Source organism: Cucumis melo, chromosome 12, assembly GCF_025177605.1.
Source record: "Cucumis melo cultivar AY chromosome 12, USDA_Cmelo_AY_1.0, whole genome shotgun sequence".
NCBI lineage: Eukaryota > Viridiplantae > Streptophyta > Magnoliopsida > Cucurbitales > Cucurbitaceae > Cucumis > Cucumis melo.
Window position 1 is genome coordinate 28,263,824 of NC_066868.1, and position 25,928 is coordinate 28,289,751.

The following is a 25,928-nucleotide window of genomic DNA, read 5'->3' on the forward strand; positions in this document are numbered from 1 at the left end:
TAAAATACTTTTTTAAAAAATAAAATGTTTCAAAGCTTGTTGATTTAAACATTTTCATCATTAATTAATACTCTAATTAATTCCTGGTTGCAACATTGTCGTTACTTTTTTCATGATGCAATTTTTGAGTTCAGTTGTTCCTCAGCCAATATAAGAATCAGTATAACATCCGATGGTAATTATGAATGAGAGAGAACAAGGCACGGACATGAAATCAGACTCGCTATTAAGGGTTCACTTTTCAACCCTAAAAAAATCTAATTTCAAACCTGCGTTCGAATTTTCACAAAAAGGAAGAAACTTTAAGATAAATGAAAGGCGACGCTAGGAATCATTTTTCGCTTGATTTGACATCACCTCTCACAGTATCCTCTTATTGTTGATGGCTTCCACTTGTCAACGGATGCGGAGAACAAACACCCTTTTCATATATCCATTCCACACATTTCTATAAAATATGATATACTTCCATTTTTTAATTAACAAACGACAATGTTGTGCCACATCATTTCTTCTCCACTCGACACCTGTCCATCACCTTCATGTCAACATTTTCCAATGGATGATTAATACCTTCATTTAGAACTGAAAGAAAAAAGACGTTATTTCAATTACTTTTCCATTTTTATGTGTCGTCATATTATTGCTTTGCCTTAAAGTTGTATGAATCACTGTGCAATACAATTTAAGGTTGAACTTCTTTCCCAATAGCTTATAACAATGTGTAGATTTAACAAGTAATGATACATATTAATGAGTTAGCGTTATGGTACAAAAAAGTTGAGGAAAGTGGTGGGACCCGAAGCCGACGTGAAGTGTCCTTTGGTTGCTTCGGGCGATGATGTACTCAAAAAACTTAACTCACATCCTAACCCTTCTCTGTTTTTATTTGGTTCATATCTCAGATTTCTCTGTCTCTCTTTAATCTGTATCTTTTCTTTGTTTACTGAAAAAGGGCATCACCAAGATATGGTTTTGACGACAGTTGCAGACTCTGGAGATTCTGTGAACTGCACTTTTGGTTCCAGATATCTCCGCTCTCCTCCTCCCAAGTAAGCTCTATCTCTGTTTTGGAATCATTCACAATCACAACCACAGCAGATTTGATTTTGCTTTCTTGAAAATGAAAATAAAATTGAAAACGATGAATTTGTTATTACTAGGTTCAAACTGGGAGAGCAATCTATTCCAAAGGATGCAGCATATCAGATCATACACGATGAATTGATGCTTGATGGAACTCCCAGACTGAACTTGGCTTCTTTTGTTACTACTTGGATGGAACCAGAGTGTGACAATCTCATCATGGCTTCTCTCAACAAGAACTATGTTGACATGGATGAGTACCCTGTCACTACTGAGCTACAGGTATTTTCCTTTCATTGGATTCTCTCCCAGTTTTCCTGTTTCAACTCTCATCTTTCTTCTTACAGAATCGCTGTGTCAATATGATTGCTCGCCTCTTTCATGCTCCCATCGGAGATCAAGAAGCTGCAGTTGGTGTCGGAACTGTGGGATCATCAGAGGCTATAATGCTGGCGGGTCTTGCTTTTAAAAGGAAATGGCAACAAAGAAGAAAGTCTCAAGGCAAACCCTATGATAAACCTAATATAGTCACTGGTGCTAATGTTCAGGTTAGCTAGATTATGTACAATTGAACACATATTTGGGATTTTAGTAAAGATTCTGTGTAAATGCCTTGTGTGCGTTGTGTAGGTGTGCTGGGAGAAGTTTGCAAGGTACTTTGAGGTTGAGCTAAAGGAGGTGAAGCTTTCTGAAGGGTTTTATGTGATGGATCCAGTGAAGGCTGTTGAACTTGTTGATGAGAATACTATTTGTGTTGCAGCAATTTTGGGATCCACTCTGACTGGAGAGTTTGAGGATGTAAAACTCCTTAATGAACTTCTTTCTAAGAAGAATGAGGAAACTGGTTGGGATACCCCAATTCATGTTGATGCAGCTAGTGGAGGCTTTATTGCTCCATTCCTTTATCCTGATCTCGAGTGGGATTTTAGATTGCCTCTAGTGAAAAGTATCAATGTCAGTGGTCATAAGTATGGGCTTGTGTACCCTGGTGTAGGATGGGTTGTCTGGAGGAGTAATCAAGATTTGCCTGAGGAGCTTGTTTTCCATATTAACTATCTTGGTTCTGATCAACCCACCTTCACTCTTAATTTCTCAAAAGGTGGTATTAGACTAGTACATATATGTTGAGTTAAATGAATAAATGGCACTTGCGAGTTCTAAAATCATATCTGTCTGGCTAGTTGAATATTGATTTAGTCACCATTTCTTCATGGTGTGGGATGTCTGATTACTGGCTTCAGAATTTATTTCTTCAGATGCAGTGAATAGCCTCAAATTGAATGAGGTTGTCATTAGCATTTAGCAATGCCTCCTTATTCTTCACTAATTTATTCTGATTTCTTTGGCAGGTTCTAGCCAGATCATTGCTCAATATTATCAGTTTATACGGCTTGGATTTGAGGTAAATTCAAAGTTCAAGTTAACATTTCTTCTAAAAAATTCTTGCATGATTTGTTGGAGTGTCTCCTAGAAAGTAATAAGTACTACCCAGTCATGTTCGTTAGGCATCAAACTAAGAGCAGCTATAAAGTCTATAGTACTTAGCAACATATACCCATTGATTTGAACCTCCTCTAGCTTCTGAAAACTCACTTGCAAAGTTAGAGGGGGTCTTTCTTTTAATAAAATATTCTTGAATGAAGATCTAAGGAAAATCCTTTTTTGAATTTGGTGGAATGGAAACAAAGGGGTACAAAAACGTGATGGAAAACTGCAGAGAGAATGCAAGAGTGCTGAGAGAGGGAATAGAGAAGATGGGAAGGTTTGATGTTGTTTCCAAGGATGTTGGAGTGCCCCTGGTAGCCTTCACACTCAAAGACAGCAGTAAGCACACTGTGTTCGAGATATCAGAGAACCTGAGGAGGTTTGGATGGATTGTGCCAGCTTACACGATGCCACCAGATGCTCAGCATATCGCAGTGCTGCGAGTGGTGATTAGAGAGGACTTCAGCCGCAGTTTGGCGGAGAGACTGATCTCGGACATTGACAAAGTCTTGAAGGAAGTCGAGGCGCTGCCGATTCGGGTGTCTTTGGCAGAAGTGAAAGCTAGAGTTGAAGATAGTGGGAGAGTTAGAAAGCATGTGAAGAAGAGTGAACGGGAGATTGAGGAGGAAGTAACTACATATTGGAGACGGCTTGTGGATGGGAAGAGAACTGGCGCTTGCTAGTGAACTTCTGCCTAATCCAATTCTACTTGGCTTGTGGTCGGTGTTGCTTTTTTGATTGTCTTTCAGTTTGCTTCTTCACGATTGTGCAATCAGTGTTTGTGACTTTGTGTGCTGTACTCATGATGGGATCAAATCATCAAATCAATATATAAGGATCCCAATCTATAATTATGTTCTCTTATGGATATAAACAATACACAATACACACCCTTTTTCCACCATTTTATTTTTAGTTTTTACATTTATGCAAATATTCTCAGTCAATTTTTTTTTAAAAAAAAACAGGTTTTTTTTTAGTTGAATGATTTTTGAAAACATACTCAAAATATGGATAACAAAACAAAAAGCTTCAATTTGAGTGTTAAATATTAAATTTCGATGTTCAATTTTCAAACTCAGAAAGGCCGAAGCATTATCATATTTCGAATTATTTTAATACGCAAAAAAAAATTGTATTATTAGATTAAATGATGAGTATGGTCATTACAACTTGTATTTTTGTTTTAAAGATTTTGCAAAGTATGATCTTAATTTCAATTTGTTTCCATCACTATGAATGCTTCAAAATTAATTATTTAAGCGTTAAATTTATAGTCTAATTATTATTATTATTGGGTAAGTTTTGAGGGTCTAATTTTAATTGAAATTAACGATTTAATTTTTATAATTCTTTTGCAATTTCTAAAAGAAAAAGAAAAATTGCAGCTCATAAGTTTATTTTTTCCACAAATAAAGACTCGATTGTCCAGCGCTATTAAAAAAATCGGTAATCCAAAAAAATATTCGAGTCCTTGTAACCGGTTAGGCATATGTATATATATATATATATCCCGCCTCCTTGAAGTTGAAGCCGCTCGCCTCGCACGCAGTCGCCCCATCTTCTTCAATCTTCAGTTCAGCTTCCTCTCCGCCGGTCCTTATAGTCGGCCGCCCACCTCTCCGCTCGCCCTTCAAGCCGGCCGCTTCCTCTCCCCCGCCGGCCCTTACCTTTCCGCTCGCCCTTCAAGCCGGCCGCACCCTCTCCGCCGGTGTCCAGTTGCTCGCACCTCAAGCCAGCCGCCCCCCTCTCTAACTCTGTCCAGTCGCTTGCCCTTGATACCGCTCGTCTTTCATAATGTTGTCCGCCCTCCCTTCCTTCCTGTCGTCCGCCTTCCCGCCAACACTTCGAATTTGGTGTTGAATTTGTTTTCTGCTTACACTTGTAAGTTAAATATTTTGACTTCGTTAAAATTTGTTGAATTTGTTGTGATGAAATTGTTCGAGTAAAAATTTATTTTCAAACTCCAAAACCCGTGCTTGAATCCCAAAACAATTAACTAAAAATTTAGTTTCAGGTAAACTATATTTATTGTCAACTTAAAATATATACCAAACAATCTAGAGATAGAAGTCAGAGAATGGACGCATTAACTTTGAGGAAAAAGGTACAGAGGAAAGCTAAAATCAGAGGGCTTTACAGCATCAAACTGGAAGCTCTTGACGAGATCGTTTCCTTTGTCTCTCGTTTCCATGGCTTCGAAGATGACGCTATAGAACTTGTTCTTGACGATCTCCATGAAGAATCTTGTACTGTTTCTTCTTCTTTCATACTACATTTATATCTTCTCTGCAATTCACCTCATTCCTTTTCATGGACAGTTTCTTTGTTTTGTCTATTATGGCAGTGAAATCTCCAATATTAGAAAAGGATGGGGTGCATCGGGTTATCAGCAAACTGCTTGCAGCTGAAGAAGCGGAAGAAGCAAGTCCCAATACCATTACCAGTACAACTGCTCTTTGCATCATCGACGCTTTTGATATCTCCAAGTTTCGTTATGATCCCATAAAAAAGATCTTTCATCGGTATGGTTTTCTCCCATTTATATTTATTTTTAATAGTTGTTAAACTAAGCATTCCTGCTTAAGCATATACCTTGGGCCCAGAAGTCAGAGCAAAATCTCTCATTCCCATGTGTTGTTGAATGCTTGAACTAAAAAAAACTACTAGTTGGATTTTTGGGATAATTAGACGCGGATAACTGATGGAGCTCGTTGCAAAAAAGAGAGATATAATGGATTTAACTGAGAACTATCGTCGTCAACATTCCTTTTCTCTGCACTTGAAATCACCTGTTCTTGAACCTTGTATACATATATATTTTTAGGCACACAGGGGACCTTCCTATTCATGGAGATGCTCCTGCTAAAGCTGCTTTATATAGAGATAGGTTTCTTTTGCTGTCCCAAAGGCTCTCCCGAGATCAGCATTTCTCCAAACCTGCTTTTGACATTGGCATGTCTCATTTTGGAAGTTGTGAGGTGCTCCATTTCTCTTGACCCATGAATTGATCATGTTAGCCTTTACAATTGAACATGAGCATTTACACTAATTTTGTTTGTGATGTGTTTCCCAGATTTCTCCTATTCAATCTTTGGTGGGGCAAACAGGGAGGAAATGGGTCATGGGAGTGATCTCTCAAATGGAAGATGGCCATTTTTACTTGGAAGACCTTACTGCATCTGTGGAAATTAATTTATCTAATGCTATATCCTTTACTGGCAACTTCTATGATGTGGAAAAGTCTGAACTTGTTTGATATTTGAAGATGACATGCCCTGCAGTTTTCATTAATAATTAGCACAAGATAACTACAGGTCTATTTACAGAGAACACCATTATCGTAGCTGAAGGAGAGATGCTCGTGGAGGGAATTTTCCAGGTTTGTACCACGTTTGCCTTCAAGTTCTGTATAAATAGGTGGTTGGAATTTCCCCTTAGTGTTCTATTGGGTATTTCTAACCCTCCTTGTTTTCAGAGAGAACTTGCTTTCTTAAAGACATATGTAGTGTTAATTATGCTATTTCTCTACGGATCATCCAGTTTTCCTATTGGCTATTGACAGGATGTACTTTGCTTACGAAGTTTATGTAGTTTATCAGATTATTATGCTTGGTTACGTTTTTAAAAAGTATATCTTTGCATATTTTCCTATATTCTTTTCAAAAAAAACTTTGCAGTTTTGGTACTTTTAATGTATAGCAGTACTTTACTATAACTTCTTCCTAATTTGAATGCTTTTTGAAGTTTTTACATGCTTATGAGATGATTTTTTACAATGATATGGGTTGGGTCTTAGTTCTGTTTGGTCCTGGTCAGAGTTTTGCATGCCTAAGTTATATTTCAAGTAGTTCTCAATTGGTAAGTGGATAACACCATCTTTTAGCTGGTTATTTAATATTTCGTTAGGTATCCAGAAATTGAAAGTTTACTTTTGAGAGATATGAAACCTCATTTTTCTAAACAAATCTTTATTTTATTTTTTTGAGCGAGTTCCGCCTACACTCTTCTCAAAAGGTTTTGAATCTTTGATAACATGAGGTTGACATTTAAGCACAACACAGTTAAGGATGAAGATGCAAATGTCCTGCCTTCATCAAAAGCATGTTTACTATTCAAAATTGGATTTGCTTGTGGGATTTCATTCTTGTCCTTTACTTTCTTATTGTTTTCTACCTAGCACAAGGATACCTTCCTGCTCAAACGTTTTGGAAAATGTCCAGAACTTGTTTCATAGAAGTGTTTCAAATACTCTTCGTTGTAGTAATAATGTGCTTTGCCTGGCCTCTATTTAGGTTGTTACGTGTGGATTTCCTCCATTAGAGGAAAGGGACAAGTCTCTTAAATTGCTAGCAGGCCAGGACTTCTTTGGAGGTGGTGTGCTACCTAAAGAGGAGACTGTATCCTCCTGTTTCGGTCTATAAAATGAATTTCTAAATAAGCATTGGAAAGGAGGGCTATAGTTGACATTTTATTGTGCTGAATTTTGGCTATTAAAGGGGTGAATACACTTACATACCGTGCAATCTACTTGTTTTCCTTAATCATCAATAGCTCAGGCTTGCAGATCTGGAAAAGAAAGCTGTTAACGATATGTTTGTCATACTCTCTGACATTTGGTTGGATAGTGAAGAGGTGACAAATAACCTTTTTATATTTCATGTGTATTGTGTGTATATGAAGCTTGGTGGCCTTATTGAAACTTTTTCATGTGGTAGGCCATGGGAAAACTGGAGACCATACTTGATGGTTTCGAGAATGTGGAAGTGGTTCCTTCCTTATTTGTTTTGATGGGGAATTTTTGTTCCCATCCTTGTAATATTGCCTTTAATTCTTTCTCAAGTCTCAGGTATGTATTATTGCAATTGTTTTCTGTGTTATTGAGATGAGTTCAGTGCAATAATTAGTTCAAATGTGCAGACTACAGTTTGGTAAGTTAGGAAAAATGATAGCAGCTCATCCACGATTAAACAAGCATAGCAAGTTTCTTTTTATTCCCGGTCCAGATGATGCAGGTTTTGTTTTGTTATCTGTTAAGAAACTTCTCTCCTTGAGTTCAACTATGCACGATATTTTCTGAGTTTTTGTTTACATGGAGTTTATAGGGCCATCAACAGTTCTACCTAGGTGTGCTTTGCCGAAGTATTTAACCGAAGAGCTTCAAGTGCATGTTCCAAATGCCACTTTCTCAAGTAACCCTTGCAGGTGAATACTTCGATTGCTGACTTGTAGCCTTAATAATGGTGCTTCTAATCTTAATTATAGTATTCTGTTGCATGAGGGGCTTCACTTTTACAGCTTACTCGTGAAATAAATCATCTTTTTCTATTTGGAATAAGCCAACAGAACTGTATTTAATAGATTTAAAGGCTAGTGTTAATGGTATGGATTTAGTTATCCAGTTTTTTTTTTTTTTAACTATTGAATTTAGAGGGAAAAAGGTCATTTATTAACAAGAGAGAACAAAGCTATGATGGACAAAATAATTGGTCTTCTAAAAGAGCGTTTGATTTTTTAATTAATTAAGAGGAATAAATCGATTTTAAGAGGACATGATGCTCCCTTTGGTGAATGCTATACCTTTTCCGTTTTTACTCCTTAGTGGTGGATAATTGTCATAATTGAATGCAGGGTCAGATTCTACACTCAGGAAATTGTATTTTTCCGACAGGACCTGCTTTATAGAATGCGCCGTTCCTGTCTCATACCACCTTCTACAGAAGAAACAAGTGATCCTTTTGAGCATGTGACTTTTTTTCTTTTCCTTTTATATTTCTGTTATTTTTTTTTCTAGTTCTCTGTTTATGGATTCTAACCCTTTCGGATATTTATATACGGAGGCCTTAAGGTTTCATGATTCTCTTGCAGCTTGTTGCCACCATAACTCATCAAAGTCATCTCTGTCCTCTTCCTCTAGTTATTCAACCAATTATCTGGAATTACGACCACTGTCTTCATCTATATCCTACTCCTCATGTGGTACTTACCCATCTCTCCATCTAGTGTTTTAACGATCTATTTATACATCCTAAGTTGGATGTCCTTTCTCTCCACACCTGGAGACAGAAAATGAATGAAGGTTCTGATGAATGATAAGTGTTCTACTGCGATAGAATCTCAATGTTGCATGAACTTTCAGATAATTATATCCATCTTTATTTGGTTTGTGCAGATAGTTTTGGGGGATAGAAGTAAGCAACAAGCGTTCAAATACACAGGAATCACTTGCTTTAATCCTGGTTCCTTCACAAATGATAGCACTTTCGTGGCGTATCGTCCTTGCAATCAAGAAGTTGAACTGTCTGCCTTGTAAATTATTACAAAGTTTAGGCCAGATTCAAGGCGGGCACACTCCTTTATGTAGCATTACAATTCGTTTAGAACGTGAATGAGAAATCCTATAGCATCATTCTTTATCTTGGGAGTTGCACTGGTGGGTGCACACCAAGAATTACCACTGGCTAGAATTTAACTCTATGCAGAAGGGTTTTGTGATTTCAACATTGGTGCAGCGTTAGGAATCTCGTTAGATGTACAATTGTAAATCTGAGTAACATATTTGTTTTTAGATTATGCATTCTAATGGTGGATGGTGTATTGATCAACAACTAACCTAAAAATTCTTCACCCACCTGATGGATTTTTTTTTTTAAAGAAAAAGATAATTAGTTCATGCCTTGTAATGTTTGTTATATTGTTACAAGATCGGATCATGGATACAGGTTAACCGTAAGGAGCGTTGAAAGAATAATGAGGGAAATGTCTCTCTCTCTCTTTTTTTTTTTTTTTTTTTTTTTTTTGGTAAGTGTGGTTGCCCATACTTTTAGAGGGTTGCTGAAGTGTGTAAAGCAGGTAGTTTAATTAGTTGGGTATCCGTTTGATAAGACTTGTCAAACTGGATACGTCTGGTTGGTTAGTTCCATTCTTTCTTTCAGGGAAGGTAAGAAGTTTAATTTTGAGCACCATCGTCCCTCTTGTTTTTGGATCCAAGTCCAACTACACATTCCATTTGAGTTGGATAAGTCCATTTCTTTTTGTTAGAATGTTGTTTAACTAGTAAAATATCCGATAACCACATTTCTCTTTCCTTATAATTACACTTTTTGCAATCAGTTCAATCTTGAAATGAAATATACTTAGGTACACCTTTGAGCATGGTGGTTGTTTAATCATAAGTTGTCTATCTTTTAAAAAAAAAGTTAATGCATTTTTTCTTAATATAGACAAAAGAGATAAATTGGTATTCTTTTTATGGAATTATAATGTGATCCACAATTCTAATATGGGAAAAAAAGGTTAAATATCATTTTGAATAATATATATGTATATATATTCAGTTACTTGAAAACAAGTTTTTATTCTTTCAAAATTGCAAAATGTTTCAAGTAGAAGTGTGTGGTCTAGGATTATGTAAACACAAATTTATCTTTAGATGCTCGTGAAATTTTTCTTGAAGTAATAGAACAAATTTTAACTGAATATAAAATACTTTAGCAATTCTTATTTCAAGAAAACTGGTAATTAATTAATGTGGAGTTTTGAGTAATGCTAAAGGATTATTATGGATTGATTCTGCTCAATCAATGTAATCCAATGTGGGTTTTAAATTTTATTATTGTGTTTCATCGAACTGGGAAGTGACAAGATGGTGATGTGATATTCCTAAATTATATTTTGTATTGAAAACGGATTAGTTTCAACCGAACACAAAAAAAGTTGAGGCGAAAGAAAAGTATTCTGAAAACTACAATCTTTGAGTTATGAGTGACATCCTTTAATTGACATGTAATTTCTGGATATGTAGCTGTGCTTTGTATATATATTGTTTCCAATGGGCATGTATTCAACAATATTAATTAATAATGGATAATGTCAATAATTACCCATTCTTTATCTCTAAATCATCTGATGATGTCTTTGATAGTTGATTAGTTTAGGTTTTCATGATATATATATATCCCTGTCTTTTACCTAACTGTATTCCAGCAATCACAAACCCAAATCCAAACCCCTCAACTTAAAGTGAGATGCACTCCAAGTTTTTTAATTTTCATTTAGGGTTTTGTGTCCAGTGATTTTAAATTTTTCAACTAATTAATTAAGAATAATTATTAGCTTAATGGGTTTTGTTTGTTCCAAATAAATGATGGAGACTGCTGTAAACATTATTATTATTATTATCAGACAAAGCTTTGGCAGCCAAATTAGAATATAATTTGATGATGGAGATTGTTTGTTAAGTGCAGGGCTTTGCTTTCTAATTATATGGTTTAGGTTTGGTAGCCATTTTCCCAACTACCTCTTTCTCTCTTATTTTATATAATTTTATAAAGTAATTAATTAGGAACTCAAAGCCACCATATCTCTCCCTTTTTCTTTTTCTTTTTTTTTTTTTTTTTTTTTTTTGATTTAGGTAAAATAAATATTTCACATTTACATATAGAGATTAAGGATCAATTCACAACAAATTGTGAATTAAACTTCGAGAAGAGTGGAGGTAGGTGAAACAGTAAGTTCCTGGAATCCTGAGTAAGAGTTTCGTACTTCTGTTCTGTGTTTGCGATACTAAATTATGTTAAGACTAATTATGTAATAGAGAAAATCAGAGAAAAGTGTGAACTAACTAATCTTTAAAGTAAATTAGTTTAATTAGCGAGGGAATTTGAGCACATTGTTGTGTACTGTTAATGGGAATCATACATTTAATTACAACATATATCTCATAATAAAGCTAATTAAAGAGGGTGATTGAAAGATATATATATATATATGTATATACACCACTTTTAATTGACACTCTCTCTTTAATTTACTCTTCCTTCTCTCACACACTATATTATTTCTCCTAACTCAGAGAATGCTACCCCAACTCTAAAAAATTATAATAATTATTATTATTATTGGTTTTAATGTGTGTGTGTGTGTAGAGAGAGAGAGAGAGAGGTATGTGATTTAATTTGTGATTGGTAATATATAAATTACAAAAGGAAGAAACAAGGTTGATAATGGGTATGAAGGGGGCGGCTCAGATGGCTAAGAATTAAAGCCAAAGTCTTACCTAATAAATATATATTACTATTATATATATTGGGTTATGGAACACATTATCACTTGTAAGAATTTACATCTAAAATAATATATATACAAAATTAAAGTTTTAGTGTTTGTTTTGTTTTAGCTTTGCTTTTACTTTATGCATTGAAGCATTCAAAAGCCTTTCTTTAGTTTGGGAGTAGAAGACTCTGAAAAACATCATCATCTTCACAGAATCTAAAATTGTTGTTATATCTACACTACCAAATTCGTACACCCAATTTTTTTTTTAATCTACAACTTTGTACGACCAATAAAAATTATTAATTATCGAATTTGAATAAATAAGTAACCTTCTCGCACTTATGGACGGGAACAAACACAATAAATAGTAATTCGCCTTCACAACAATTTAAAGAACATTACATGAAGTAATCTATTGTGTACCTAAAAATATTCATATCCTAACGCTCAAGTGCCTTAAACCAGTAGTACAAAAGTATGTCATAATTGTTTTTTCTTTTTCATGCTTTTTGAAGTTTTTTTCTTATGTATATATAATAACGTACAACAATTTCTGTGTTTAGTGAGTTTGGTTAATGCCACAAAATATTCTCTAAGTCATGGTCGAGTAGAGAAGTAACAAATGTAAGAATATGAGAATTTGGATATATCGAAACTAAAGAAAGGTTGTGCATGTCTAGTTATATTGAGCAGCTTCAATATATATAATTTAGTTGTCTAAAGTTATGTATTATATTATATCATAATAGGGGCAGTACAAAATACGAAAGACCAAAATTATATCACAATATAGTTTTAATTGTGTAAAGTTGTAATTAACGCCGGCCTAGTCCCTGCTTTCGGACCAATACATAAATCTACCGTTGGGCTCCATTTTAATTAGCTCATATAAACAATATTAATTATTGTTTGGATCTATCTATAAGAATTATATGATTTAAAAGATTAAAAAAAATTGTTGTTGAAACTAACCTTTTGAAAAACCAAATGATCAAATCAACCCATCTAACTAAGTTGATATTGAAAATGGAGAAAATTAAACCAACCACCATTTTATGGGAAGAAACGAAATGAAGCAAAGTTAAATTGATGAAGATCAAACCAAGTACAAGCTGTAGGGTTTAATATAATATTTGTTGGATTTGTGTAATTAACTATAAACTATATATATTTTTGGTTTTGACTTTGCCTGGCCTCTCCCCTTTTGAAGAATATTATATATATATATATATTCTCAAATTAAAGCAAAGCATGTATATATATATATATATGAAATATGGAATAGGAAAAAGATCAAAAGAACACGTGTATTTGAATTGAAGGAAGGAATGGGTAGTTAAAAGTTTGGAGGTTTAGAAAGTTAGTTAGGTTTGAAAGTTATAGGCCAACCTGAATCACCTTTCCAATCCCATATAACACACCATATAATTAATATAATTAAGCTTCTACACAGAATAATCCACTTTTTTTAAAAAAGAAAAATAAATATGAATTATATTTCTTGAACAAGTGAGAGAATAAGGTAGGTAAGGTAATTAAGAGAATAATATATGATATGAGAAGGAGGGCAGGAGGTGGGTGTTATAACTATAAAAAAGTTTATAAGTAGAAGTTGTAGGTTAGAAACTTGGGAAATAAAGACGTTGAAAGGAGAACCAAAATGAGATAGCTAGTGTACCAAGCAATAACTTGTCACACTTGGATTGGATTATTACTTACTTACAAAGATATATATATATATATATATATATACACACACACACACGCACACACCAAATATATTTCGTATTATTATTTGTTCAAATCAAAAAAGATCTGAATTTAGTTTAGGATAATGTGCAGCAGAGGGCACTGGCGGCCTGCAGAAGACGAGAAGCTTCGAGAGCTGGTGGAGCGTTACGGACCTCATAACTGGAACGCCATAGCTCAAAAGCTTCAAGGAAGATCTGGGAAGAGCTGCCGCTTGAGATGGTTCAATCAGTTGGATCCTCGAATCAACAGAAGCCCTTTCACCGAGGAGGAAGAAGAGAGGCTGATGGCGTCCCACAGGGTTCATGGCAACAGATGGGCCATCATCGCAAGGCTTTTCCCCGGCCGCACCGATAACGCAGTCAAGAACCACTGGCACGTCATCATGGCTCGTAGGTCTAGAAATAAATCCAAAACCCAAACCCTAACACAAACCCTAACCCAAACACACAATAATAATCATAATAATAATCATCGTCTTCTTCTTTCTTCCTTTCTCCAACTCCATGCATATCCCACTTCTACTATTTCATTCGTCCCCAAACCACCATCTGGTAATTAATTATATACATTATTCTTTCTTTCTTTTTTTCTTTACATGTGTGTGTATGTGTTTCCATTATTATAATTTAATTATATGTATCTATGGCAGATGATGCAGCAGCAGCAGCAGCAGCGCATAGTAGTTGTTCCATTATTCATTATTATGACTTTCTCCAAGTAAATAGTACGGATTCTACGAATGGAAGTGAAGTGATAGATAACTCATCAAGAAAAGAGGATTATGAAGAGGTGAATAATAATAATAATAGTGGAGAACAACAGGCGGTACTACTTCCCTTCATTGATTTTTTTTCTGCCTCCAATAACGACACATCCATCTCATGATCCTCCTAAACACACACACATATATAACCAACCCAAAAAATTAAACCTCGAGCTGCTTTATATATATATTCTCACATTTCCTCTAACTCACTTGATGCATCATGGAAATCACAATACCCCGCCCCCATATATACATACATACCATATATGTATATATATTGTATCAATTATAATGCTGCTAATTAATTTGTACACACTTACACACATCACTTCTAATATTTTCTATTTGTTTTCATAATCTCTCTTGTCTCATCCCTTGTCCATAATCTTGTTAACAGTTATGACATATTGTGACATATAGAAATTGTGAGAAGAATTTAGGCAAAAAAGGTGGTTACTTCTCCAATATTACTCACAACTATATAAAAGATAATAAATCAAATAAGAGATGTCATATTTGAAATGAGAGTAACCCTAATTCAATATCAAGAGAGAGAAATATACAGATGGTTGTGAAGTAATTAAGATCAGAAAATTCTTCAAAATTCACTATGAATTCCACATATATTTATTTAGTGTATAATATATGTTGGAGCTCTAATAGCGGGTTCTAACTCTTTTTTCCAGCAAAAAAAACTGTGTGCGAGACTTATTTGAATAGTAAGGCCCTTTTAAATTTTTTGGTAGCCTACTTAATTACTTGTTAAACTTGCGTTTTTTCTTTCTAACTTCTTGCCAGGTTTTAATTACTAATTAATCTATCCACATACAAGTAAGCTTAACGTATAAATACTCTTTAGTTTTTCATATATATATATATATATATATATATATATATATATATATATATATGTATGTATGTATATGTAATAGATTGATCAATATAGTAAGCAGCAGTCTTATCAGTGATTGAATAAAAGGAAATCAAATTTATATATAGGGTTGATAACTAATCAAGAGCAGGGAATTGAAGTATGCCACTTGGTGTATTGTAAATTACGTTGAACATGTTGTTGGCTTCAACACCTACTAAAAGCCAATATGAGTATAGTTATACAATGTGGTAGAACCGGAAAAGTCAAAGATCAACTCATCATGCAGAGTTTGAGAAGCATGATCCTACACTAGGAAGATAACACAAAATGGACATTCAACTTTTTCTTGAGAAAAAATAACTTTGGCTTTAAGTGAACTTGTTTGGTTATTAAGACAACTTGTTTGGACATTCGACTTGTCTTAATGCCTATTTTGTTTAGTTATTAAAATTGGACTTTTATCTCACTTTTACCAAATTGATCTAATTAAATTCTCATTCGCTCTAGTTCTGAAAAGAAAATATTTTGAAAGTGTCAAACACAACTATCCCTCAACAATTAAGGATGACTTTACGATTCTTTAGGAAATCATATATTTAGTAAATATAGTGAGATTTTGAAACCTACTTACTCTTTTGGAATCAATCAATCAACTCCTTTCCCGCCCAAGGTACACCGCAAAATTGATTCTCTCTCGGTGATCCTGTACTTTTAAGTCTACAACAGATCACTAAAATCTGTACCAAGTAAAGGGAAGCTCAATGTACTTCACTCACATTGTATTTGACTCAATCCATGAGTAATGTAAGAATATTTATGTCAAGACAATTACAAACTCATTGAGAAAGAATCAAAAGGATGTTCAAATGCTTATGGCACGATCTAAAAGAAATTGTAGAACTTTCATTTCTGGTAATTGTCGACAATAGTTGTGAGCTAAATTAGTAGCTAGCTCTCCGATTGCTTTTTGGCTTCATGATTTACGGCTAAAAATGTTTCAAGTTAATGAATATGAACCCTTGGGGCCTTCACGAATTTACACAGGAATTTGATTGAATACTTGATTAGAATCAAAATCCCACGAATAAAATTTCCAATGTTCTCTCTCCCTCTCGTCTTTTAACTTTCCTTTTCTCTATTGCAAGAAACCATGCAGGCAGAAAAGATCTATACAGACGTTTGTATCTTAAATGAATTTCTTTAAGCAATATCAGAACACGAGGGGGAGAGAGGATAGCTGTAATATATTTGATCTCGTCTTTTAACATTTGATCACATCTAACATAATTCGTGTCATGAACATCTGTCATATGCAATATCAGAACGAACACAAGAGGGAGAGAGAGGAAAATAAAGATGATGTGGAAGAACAAAATGGGATTGATATTTGTAGCGACATTTCAAAATATCGGCGTGGAATATCCATTTCTTTAGTCACCAGACCCCCTAGAGATTGCAGGAAAGTCCCAGTTAGTAGTTTCTAATAAAACCTAACAGACATTCACAACATACTGAATCCTGACTGCCCTTGCTACAAATTTGGGTGCAAGTATTTTCGCAAAATATAGCTAACAACCTAAAGAATTATCACACATGTACAACAAGATTATCCCCTTTCCAAATCGATAAAAATAGAGAAACCCCAAGAATACACATAAAGTCAGCAAAAACTACATTTTGATTGTGGTTAAATAGGGCACAACTTGGTGAGGGGATAAAAAGTTCGGTACAACATGAAAAACTGAACAAACCTTTCATTCGATTGGGAAGAAATTTGAAGTGCAAAAATCCCTTCAAAAATCAGTTAGAAAGGCCAACCATGTTAAACCATGAATCACATTGCGGCTCCATCCTGCTTGAAAAGCCAATAAACTACAATCACGAAGATAGCTGTAATTTATTATTAGATCCAAAAGAAACCCCAGACCGTTCACGAAGAAATGGGTTCATAAGGATAAGATAGCCATGGGTGTTTCAGTGCCTCAGATGCAGAAGGGCGTTTCTTGGGATTTATCTCAAGCAGATGAGAAACAAAGTCAATGAACCCTTGATCCCCCATTGGTAATCGATGCCTTAATGATGTCTTTTTCGGTATTAGATACTCCAGTCTATTGCTCTCCTGGAAAACAAAAAAAAATTTACGTAACATAACATGAACAATAATAATAATAAACGAGTTAATAAACAAGATCCTGAAAAGAGATCTTCATCAAGTAGAAATAACTAATGTGACAGAATTTTTGAATACTTGCATCACAAACTTTTCACCTCACCATAATAGCTCGAACACTAAATGGTGTGGGAAAAAATAACTAATTACATTAATCAAAAACATGAAATTGCATGTGCATAGTAATAAACTGCAACATACACTGCACACTACTCTATCATATCATGCAAGCATATTTCAAAATTAAGTAAATGATTCTGTAGAATATGGAGGCTTCATATCACATTCACACAACTATGATCTTCTGTTATGACTTTACCACTTGCAGTTTAAAATAAATTTAAAAATAATAATAAAAAAAGGAGTAAATAAACAAGATCCTGAAAAGAGATCTTCATCAAGTAAAATTAACTAATGTGACAGAGACGGCTCTTTCAATACTTGCATCACATACTTCTCACCACACCATAAGAGCTCATATTGTAAATTGTGTGGGAAAAATTAACAATTACATTAATCAAAAACATGAAATTCCATGTGCATAGTAAAAAACTGCAACATACATCGCACACTACTATACATATTATGCAGCATATTTGAAAATAAAAAATGATTTTGAAGAATATGGAGGCTTCATATCACATTCACAGGTAAGAAAATATTTTACTACACAGCATAAATTTACCTGATTTCGCTCATACAGCATATGATTCTTGGTAAAGTACTTGTATGTATCTCGTCCCTTAGCAAGCATACTTTGATCAATAGGACTTATAATTCCAATCACACGTGCAAGTAATGTAGCAGGTGAATCATTTTGGAACAGAACCTGCAAGCGAAGTATCATATGAACCATTTTCAACGGCATGTTAAAAATAAGAATAAAAATGCTACTGAGAGAATAATGAACTTTAACCCCAAATAAACTCTAGGCACTTACGAAAAGAACTCCAAATTCAAGTCAACCTTGGTAAGAAATATGTTTTGGAAAAGAAACTCTTCATCAGAATATGTAAAACTACTAGATGATGCGGCAATGAAGTGGGGATGATGTGGGAAGGAAATCATCACAACACTTTCAATCCATCATAAAGGCTTTAAGATTACTAATTGGCGAAGGCAGAAATAGCCAAAGACTTACACGCATCTTCACAACAAAACAAGACAATTTTAATTATATGTCACCTGTCCAATGTATATTAATTAACCAAGCAATTTTCATTGTCTTACTCTCTCTAATAAATAAAAAATAAATAAATGTTTTTTAGTTGAAAAAGTAGGTAAATGTTAATCCTAGAGAAATACAATATGGTTGATATATATGCTACTGTAAACCTTACATTGCCAGTACAAAGTTCTGCCAAGATACAGCCAAGAGACCATATGTCTATCTTCTTATCATATGGAAGTCCCAAGATAACCTCTGGGGCACGATAGGATCGGGATTGAACATAAGAGCAGAGATGATCTGTCTCAAAACAACTGCTTCCGAGATCAATAACTTTCACCTCACATCTACTGTAACTTTTCACCAATATATTTTCAGGCTTTAAGTCGCAATGTATGAGATCAAGACCATGTAAAAACTGAAGTGCCTCCAAGCATTGAATTGTAATTGACTGCAATAAACCAATGAAATTGGTTTAAAACTACGCCAATTTCAAAAATGTTATCCAAATTATTCACCTTCGCATACCTGCAATCTTGGCATGGTGAAGTAGACTTCTCCTCCTGATTCTCTATTAAATTTGTGAAACTCATACAGGTTTGCCTTCAGAAGTTCACATACAATTAACAAATGCTCCTGGAGGGGAAGGGGGGCCAATTCAACCAATCATTAAAACCTGTTGAGACAATTTTAAGGAAAAAGAATGACAATAAATGCTAATTTGGCATATTACCTACTCCATATACCGTTGAAAATCTGAGGGAATTTTTAAGCGTTTTCAAAAACAATTACTGCAAATAGCCATATGTGACTGGACAGGGAAAAAATTATCCACCACTGAAATAAGCATCCATGATCAGTCAGCACTTACCCGATAGTAGAAGTAATCATATAGTCGTAGGATGTGGTATTTGTCTGCTGGGTCGTGCTTATTAACATATTTTAGAAGCTTTATTTCATCAAGGCTCTGATCAAAAAAATCCTTGTTGTTCTTTATGATCTTTATACACACATCCATGCCTGTGTGCAGGTCATGTGCTTGTATAGCCTTGCTGAATGCGGCTGACCCAAGATATTCAGTGACATGGTAGCGTCCAGCTATCACAGAATTTAACACTACATGGAAATTCTTGTCCTCCTCAAAACCAGTTCTGAGTAACAATGACACAGAATCAAAATCTTGGACACACTACTAGTAAGTACTCATAATACCAGACTTGTGAGACTTCCGAGAGTTATTTTAGTCCGGAAGAACTTACATTAAACAAAGTAAATATCTTACTACAATAAAAAGACAAAAGAATAGCTTCCATCTTACAGTAAGAGTGATTAAAACACACACACACAACGAAGTCTTCCACTACTCAATAAAGAGATAGCGGTCCAAATACAAGTATGCAATCTCAAAAGAATTGCTCATAAAATCCTGTAGGAACATTATCTAATTTTGATTTTCTTTTTTTGAAAAAAAAAAGATACAAAAATTTTTAGTAAGTAAATGAAAAGAGTCTAGCTCAAAATACACCACAATAAATAAAAAAATAAAAAGCCTTGGGACAAATAACAAGCCCGAATATTCACTCATATAACGAGATTTTCATCAATCTCTAAAATGATCAAAGATTCCCAAACTAACGTAATCAAAAGTCAAGAAGACGTACTGAGTCACTTGCCCAAAAAGGCACAAAGCGGCTCGAGGCCCACATAGCGGTTAGCATAAGGAAAGAGAGTTGACAAAGTTGAGGAGAGGGGTGGAGAAAGATATGCCTTTGCCTCCAACAAAACTAGTAACGTTAAAGAATACCCAAGGGTGAGAGGTCCAAGACAAATAAGACTTATTAAGAACGGGAAATGAAAGCGTCCAAGATTCAAGAGATATCTTGAACGGAAAAGTCACAGAAGGGCTGTGATAACAAACATTTTGAAATTCTAATGAGATAACAATAGGAAAAGTTTTGAGAAAAGATAGTATTATATAAAAAAGGTAGTCAACAAGCCAAAGAACCAGACAGTAAGGGAAGAAAACTCAGAAAAAACAGTCGCCATTTGGTCACAATCAAATATCTAATATCTCCCTCCCATGTTCAAATCCATCACCTTCAGATATTCTGGCACTCCAAAAGACAGGGGAAAAAAACCACTTCTTTGTTTCTCATTTAAATTTTCTGATAAATATCCTCATCAGAAAAATATTAATTATTATTATTGTTGTTATTAATATTATATATTAAATTTACAGATTAATTAATTGACTCTAAAAACGTATAGATCAGTGGTGAAAGAAATATCACATATAGTTGGAGCAAAACATCATGAACTCCTAACAAGTAAAACATGATACCGCATTTGAAGGTGCAGATACTTGCAAAAGAAGCACAAAGATTTCCTATTGAGAAGAAAGAGTGGAGAATGTTTCTTCAATTAAGGGGGACAATAACAATACAACTTACATATTATTTGTTTGGGTTTAGTCAGTCCTCAGATCACTCAATATCAGAATCTAAAATAAAACTACAGAAAAAAAGGATTGATTGATTCAAAACAGATGTGTTATATCCAAGGCATACCTGTTTTTACGATGAACAATTTTGAGGTTGAAAGACTCAAATTCCTCCTCCTGAGACCTTATCTGCCTTACTTGCTCTTGTACGGCAGCTGCCTCTTCATCCTCAAGTGATGCCACAGGATCTTCTTCCCTTAGACTACTGATTTTATCATCATTTTCTATCTTGGGCACTCTTTCCGTGTATTGATAGTTGGAAAGCATGGAAGGACTTGAACTCCCGGACCTTACAGCATTAGCATTATTTTCATCCCTAAGACTATTATCAGGTGAAGAATCAGAATCTTTTGGCCCCCAAGACACAAGCATATCATTGTTAGATTGCATCGAAGCATTTAAAGAAGCATCATTTTCATCATTAATCACTCTGTTAGAGTTGTTAGACCACAAAGACTTGCTTGAACATGCCTGAACCAATTGTCGATCTCTCAAGGGTGGGGGAAATGAAAATCCCCCATCACTTGGATTCTGTTTCTGTGAGCACGTGCTAGTATCATTCCTAGATGCTTGTTTATTTGGATGCTGTTTACTAGAGCTCTTCTTATCCCTGTTTAATCTATCCAAATATTTTTTGTCTGAATCATTATAAGGAAATCTAGAGCCACCAATTCCAACTTCATGGTCATGAAAGTATTCTAAATCCCCCTCGCTGCTGCCTCCCACCAAGCTTTCACGTACTTCACTGCCAATATCTGCCACATCACTATTGATCCCTACACCGATCGATCTAACTGAGCCATGCTGATCATCATCAACACAAATATCATCAAGTCTTGATTTTCTAGACTCATTTACAACTGTCCCGTCCCCTAACATTATCAGCTCATTAGTCTGGGTGACAAAACCTTGCCACACAGGTTCAGCGCGCATCAAGTTTAATTCCTCTTCATCCATCAGTTGCCCATCATATTGAGCCATTAAATCATTTTCATTGGTCCTCCCATACATTTCCGTCACAGTCAACCCCATAGGATCCTCTGAGGTTGTGACTGGCTGGATATGTTTTGATTGAAAATATTGTTCACCAGAAAAATAAGAGTCCTCCTCAGCAAAAGACTGATCATCATCCTCACATTTGGTTTGAGCTCTATCCTGCATATCTGGTACACTTCCATGCCCTGTTCCTTTTTCATTGTCACTTGGATAATCAATCTCATGGGCCAAAAACCAAGTCTCATCCTCAATAGGCTGTCGCATGTATCCAACATCGTCGTCGTCGTCATATTCATCAGAGTCCCAATACTCATTTGGATAGTCCAGAGACTCACTTAAGCCATCGCCAACAGTGGCAAAACCAGAGACTAAATCAGATGTATCTTCTGCTATTCCCTGACTTACAGACAACCAACTGCCACCAGTGTTCCTCTTTCCACCTTCAATTCAAACTCAAAGTTATATCTCTGAATATTTATAATCAAATTAACACAATAAATACACAACAAAAAAGTTTATAATATTTTTAGAATACTCTGAATCAGAAACGACGCTAAACCATTTTTAAGTAAGAGATTATGCTCTTATTGAGAGAAATGAAATAATGCATAAGGACACAGGGAAAACATGCCAACAAAATTTCCGTGTCATAGTGTCATGTGAGATATGACACGGAAATTTTAACAAGAATTTTTGCTGTTCCAATTTCATTTTTTGATTCATGATATCGTCTCCATAGGCCCGCCCCCCAACCCCCACACACACCCCTTCGATCTAGGTTACATATCCGAACCTGCTTAGCTGCAACAACAGTCCATTCAAATTCTCATTCTTATAAGAGGTACCACAAGGTATTAACGTCGGAAATTGTAAGTTTTGGGGAAAAATTAAGTCAACACCAATTAAGTTAGGATGAAATTGAAAAGGTATTTTTACTTTTAAAAAAAGGTACTAATTCGGTCAATCCATAAATTTGCAGGATCATGAAGGAAAAAGAGAATGTTTCATCTGGGTAAAGAAATTGTTCTAATTAATCCCTATTTGAAATCAAGAGAGTGCAAGGAAAGAAAAATGCCAAAATTATCAGGAAAGGATGAGGATAAACCAAAGATTATCCAGAAAGTATCAATTTGCTATGGAGTAGAAGTAATGGTCTCTGTTAGTGTAAGTCCATACCAGCTGATGAAATTTCTTGCCCGACAGGAACATCTAGATAAGACCCTATAAGAAGGGAGCTGTCAATGCTAGTAAATTTTGCAATTTGTCCATCGCGTTCAAAGTTTTCCTTCCAATTAAGACTCAAAGGTTTGTCTTCAGACTTCAGTTTGACGGGTGGCAATCGAGGCAATTCCTCCTTCTGACTTTCAGCCACTAGAGCTAAACTTAAACTGCCTAGAGTTTTTTGATCAGCAGTTTCCTGAGATCTACCAAAATATAAAGCTCTTCCCACCTCGTCTACTTGCTCTTTAATTGTTGCCCTTATATCATTCACCTCTGCTTTTCTCTTTGCATCTGATTTGTCAGAACAAATCATGCTATCATAACTGTTTGACACATCTCCCTTGGAAAATGGAAAAACAGTCTTCACAGAGCAATCCATCAACAAATCGGATGATGAAGAATCTTTACCTTTATACCATGACAAATCTGAAGTGTTTTCTTTCATGTATGCAGAAGTAGCCTTAACCTGCTGATCAAGTTCCTTTGGTTCAGATTTTTGGGCAACGTCATATTTAGTTTCTACATTCACTGTGCTAGCATTTCCATGCCACAAGTCTCTCTTTTCACTAGATGAAATCACACTTTCACCTGTTTTGAAATTGGCTTTTCTTGATTCAGAAACTTCGCCAGTATGATATCTGGATTTTTCAGATACCTGAAGCTCTGGAAAGTTATTTGCATCTTTAACCCCATCATTCTTAGTGACTCCAACCAGACCGTTGCTAGATTTTACTTTCCATGAATATAAATCGAGCACAGTATCCTCTGAACCTTGAGAAAAGGTGAAGTTCCTGTCACTTGTTCCAACTGCATCATTTGATTTACTCCTCTCTCCAAATGTATAATCATTTTTCCATTTGCTTTCAGCACCATTTCGACCACTTCCACACTCTATTTCCTTTACAATAAGTTCCTTGGAAACATCAAGATTAACTTGGGGACCTGACAGTCCGGACTCCACCATTGGTTTGTCCCCATTTTCTACCTCCAATGTGTCCCCTAAACCCTTCTCTTCAAGCGTAAGTTTCTTGAGAAGCCCATTCAAATCTGGGTGGTTATTGAGCTCACTCCGCAATGCTGCCTCGGCTCTTGTGAACTGATTCCGTTTTAAGAATTCCAGAATCACATCGATTGAATTTGTTTCGACCATTTTCAGCTTCTAAAAATCTGAAAAATCATCAAAGTGGGAGTGGGATTCATTTTAGCAATTTATAACATAACATTACTGAGATGCAACTTCATTGGTTGCAAAGGATATGAAAGAAGAAAGAAGAAAGAAGAAAGAAGAAAGAGGATATACGGGTGATGTAAACGGGATTTTGCTAGATTCCCCTAAAAAATTGAAGGAAACTGACCTTTTACTTAGCTCAACTCAGCGGCACCATTTCGTCTTCTCGCGCTGTGGAACACGGGGAAATCCAAGATTTAGGAAATTGGAAGATGCTTCTTCCCGCACATAAAAATTAAAAAGAGCATTCAATAAATGGAAAATAATGTTTTTATTGAGGTAAATGTAAAAAAGAAAAGCAAAGGTGCATAAATAAGGCCATGTAGGGCGTCCCACTTCGGTGGAATCGCCGATCAATCGCAGATTGTTAAATTTTGATCGAAAATGGGGGGCGAGACTTGGTAGTAAAAGCAAGAGAAGGCGTTGTGTTGGATTGTTCCGTCCAGTATCTCAGGAATCGAAAAGGAGTCAAGGTATGGTGGAGTTGAATTCATTGGGAGGGCAGCTTAAGGACATGTCTAAGCAAAATGAAATGTTCAGAGAAACCCTAAAACAAGCGGGATCTGACGATTTTGTTGTTGTTGGGCAATAATAATAATAGGGGTGTGTGGATTTAAAGAAATAGCAAGAGGAAAAAGGAGGAACAAAAAGAAATGGAGGTGAAAAGAGAGGAGCACCTGGTGGTTGCTGCTGGTAAAGTGGTAGTGGTGGTGACAGAGGAGGATGAGGGCTGTTTCCGCGGTGTCGCTGCTGCTAATGCTTCCCTTCTTTCTTTCTTTCTCTCGGAGCCCAGCCTGCTGTGTCGAATTGAACTCGTGGACCTAAGGCCAGTTAGATACTTTTCGAGGCATTCATTGTTTTTTTCTCCATTATTTTAAATACATCAAATATTTAAACAATATTCCCCCCTCCCCTTAGTTTTCTATTTTCTTTTTCTTTTTATGCTTTCATCGTTTCGTTGTGCTCAACATCTCTCATTTCTCTCCTCCTCATCAAATTGCGTTTTTCATTTTGGCATTCTTTTTTTTTAATATTCAAATATACACTACAATTATTAAATTAATACTTTTTCCTCGAGTATTGAGTTTAAACACTGTGGAGTTCCTATAGTAGTCTTATGATTGATATAATTTATATTTAGTATATAGATTATTTTAGTTTTATAAGAAAATAGTAAACATTGTGGTAAAAGATTAAAAAAACAATAATAATGTAGGTCAAATAGTAAATACTATAGTAAATTCGAAATTTTGAAATAGTGTTTATTGTAACTAGTTGTAGACATTGAAACTTTTAGATAGTATTTAGTGTAACAAAAAGGATTATTGTAGTATTAGATAATCTTTGCCTCATACGGTTTTTATATATCATTGTAGAAATAAGCACGTCTCACGATAGTATATACCTTTGAAATTAAGAAGTATTGGACATTTAGATTAATGAATAGATCTTCGTTTTCAATATTAAATTTAATTCTAAGAATGTTGAGATTAGTGTTAATTTGGTCTCTAAACTTTTAAACTTATGAATTTAATTTATAAATTTTTATCTCATGAGAAACTAGTAGAATCGGACCGAAACATGAATGAAAGGTAAAGGGAGAGGAAGAATAAATTCAAAGGTTT

General features: G+C 35.1%; 4 protein-coding genes across 10 annotated transcripts; 3 read left to right on the forward strand and 1 right to left on the reverse strand.

Annotated features, from left to right (window-relative positions):
• The first annotated feature begins 961 nt into the window (after positions 1 to 961).
• On the forward strand, positions 962 to 3,475 carry LOC103502192 (glutamate decarboxylase). The gene is made up of 6 exons (XM_008466382.3): positions 962 to 1,052; positions 1,164 to 1,368; positions 1,434 to 1,634; positions 1,717 to 2,185; positions 2,436 to 2,488; positions 2,775 to 3,475. The coding sequence occupies exons 1-6, from the start codon at positions 970 to 972 to the stop codon at positions 3,252 to 3,254; spliced, it is 1,491 nt and encodes a 496-aa protein (XP_008464604.2). The 5' UTR covers positions 962 to 969; the 3' UTR covers positions 3,255 to 3,475.
• Positions 3,476 to 4,059: 584 nt separating this feature from the next.
• On the forward strand, positions 4,060 to 9,244 carry LOC103501415 (DNA polymerase epsilon subunit B). 4 transcript variants are annotated; one of them, XM_051080455.1, is made up of 14 exons: positions 4,060 to 4,455; positions 4,583 to 4,820; positions 4,919 to 5,096; positions 5,399 to 5,552; positions 5,648 to 5,779; positions 5,876 to 5,953; positions 6,867 to 6,971; positions 7,126 to 7,206; positions 7,290 to 7,420; positions 7,492 to 7,586; positions 7,677 to 7,776; positions 8,203 to 8,300; positions 8,440 to 8,550; positions 8,744 to 9,244. In XM_051080455.1, the coding sequence occupies exons 2-14, from the start codon at positions 4,652 to 4,654 to the stop codon at positions 8,758 to 8,760; spliced, it is 1,449 nt and encodes a 482-aa protein (XP_050936412.1). In that variant the 5' UTR covers positions 4,060 to 4,455; positions 4,583 to 4,651; the 3' UTR covers positions 8,761 to 9,244. The 4 variants fall into 4 exon arrangements, with proteins under 4 accessions (XP_050936412.1, XP_050936411.1, XP_016899382.2 ...); XM_051080454.1 differs by having other exon boundaries at positions 4,076 to 4,455; positions 4,636 to 4,820; positions 8,203 to 8,317; positions 8,744 to 9,202; XM_017043893.2 differs by having other exon boundaries at positions 4,077 to 4,455; positions 4,589 to 4,820; positions 8,203 to 8,317; positions 8,744 to 9,202.
• Positions 9,245 to 13,416: 4,172 nt separating this feature from the next.
• Positions 13,417 to 14,694, forward strand: LOC103495663 (transcription factor MYB52-like). Its single transcript, XM_008457579.3, has 2 exons — positions 13,417 to 13,931; positions 14,030 to 14,694. The coding sequence occupies exons 1-2, from the start codon at positions 13,463 to 13,465 to the stop codon at positions 14,263 to 14,265; spliced, it is 705 nt and encodes a 234-aa protein (XP_008455801.1). The 5' UTR covers positions 13,417 to 13,462; the 3' UTR covers positions 14,266 to 14,694.
• Positions 14,695 to 16,382: 1,688 nt separating this feature from the next.
• Positions 16,383 to 25,262, reverse strand: LOC103496406 (uncharacterized). 4 transcript variants are annotated; one of them, XR_539353.3, is made up of 10 exons: positions 24,981 to 25,141; positions 24,431 to 24,474; positions 23,031 to 24,242; positions 20,926 to 22,294; positions 19,230 to 19,509; positions 18,887 to 18,994; positions 18,531 to 18,809; positions 17,876 to 18,019; positions 16,772 to 17,139; positions 16,383 to 16,466 (listed from the first exon to the last, which is right to left on the reverse strand). XR_539353.3 is itself a non-coding variant. In XM_008458610.3 (9 exons), the coding sequence occupies exons 3-9, from the start codon at positions 24,223 to 24,225 to the stop codon at positions 16,951 to 16,953; spliced, it is 3,564 nt and encodes a 1,187-aa protein (XP_008456832.2). In that variant the 5' UTR covers positions 24,226 to 24,242; positions 24,431 to 24,474; positions 24,981 to 25,262; the 3' UTR covers positions 16,383 to 16,950. The 4 variants fall into 4 exon arrangements, 3 of the variants coding, with proteins under 3 accessions (XP_008456832.2, XP_050936413.1, XP_008459336.2); XM_008458610.3 differs by having other exon boundaries at positions 16,383 to 17,139; positions 24,981 to 25,262; XM_051080456.1 differs by having other exon boundaries at positions 16,383 to 17,139; positions 24,431 to 24,518; positions 24,981 to 25,136.
• Positions 25,263 to 25,928: the final 666 nt, after the last annotated feature.

Coding starts and splice junctions, on each gene's coding strand:
- LOC103496406 (XM_008458610.3), bottom strand. CDS start 24,225: ATGGTCGAAACAAATTCAATCGATGTGATTCTGGAATTCTTAAAACGG. Junction 18,020..18,530: donor CAGAACTTTGTACTGGCAAT/GTAAGGTTTACA, acceptor CTTCGCTTGCAG/GTTCTGTTCCAAAATGATTC. Junction 17,140..17,875: donor TGCTGTATGAGCGAAATCAG/GTAAATTTATGC, acceptor TTTGTTTTCCAG/GAGAGCAATAGACTGGAGTA.
- LOC103495663 (XM_008457579.3), top strand. CDS start 13,463: ATGTGCAGCAGAGGGCACTGGCGGCCTGCAGAAGACGAGAAGCTTCGA. Junction 13,932..14,029: donor CGTCCCCAAACCACCATCTG/GTAATTAATTAT, acceptor TATCTATGGCAG/ATGATGCAGCAGCAGCAGCA.
- LOC103502192 (XM_008466382.3), top strand. CDS start 970: ATGGTTTTGACGACAGTTGCAGACTCTGGAGATTCTGTGAACTGCACT. Junction 1,369..1,433: donor CTGTCACTACTGAGCTACAG/GTATTTTCCTTT, acceptor TTCTTCTTACAG/AATCGCTGTGTCAATATGAT. Junction 2,186..2,435: donor CACTCTTAATTTCTCAAAAG/GTGGTATTAGAC, acceptor TTTCTTTGGCAG/GTTCTAGCCAGATCATTGCT.
- LOC103501415 (XM_051080454.1), top strand. CDS start 4,652: ATGGACGCATTAACTTTGAGGAAAAAGGTACAGAGGAAAGCTAAAATC. Junction 7,777..8,202: donor TTCTCAAGTAACCCTTGCAG/GTGAATACTTCG, acceptor AATTGAATGCAG/GGTCAGATTCTACACTCAGG. Junction 8,551..8,743: donor TATATCCTACTCCTCATGTG/GTACTTACCCAT, acceptor TGGTTTGTGCAG/ATAGTTTTGGGGGATAGAAG.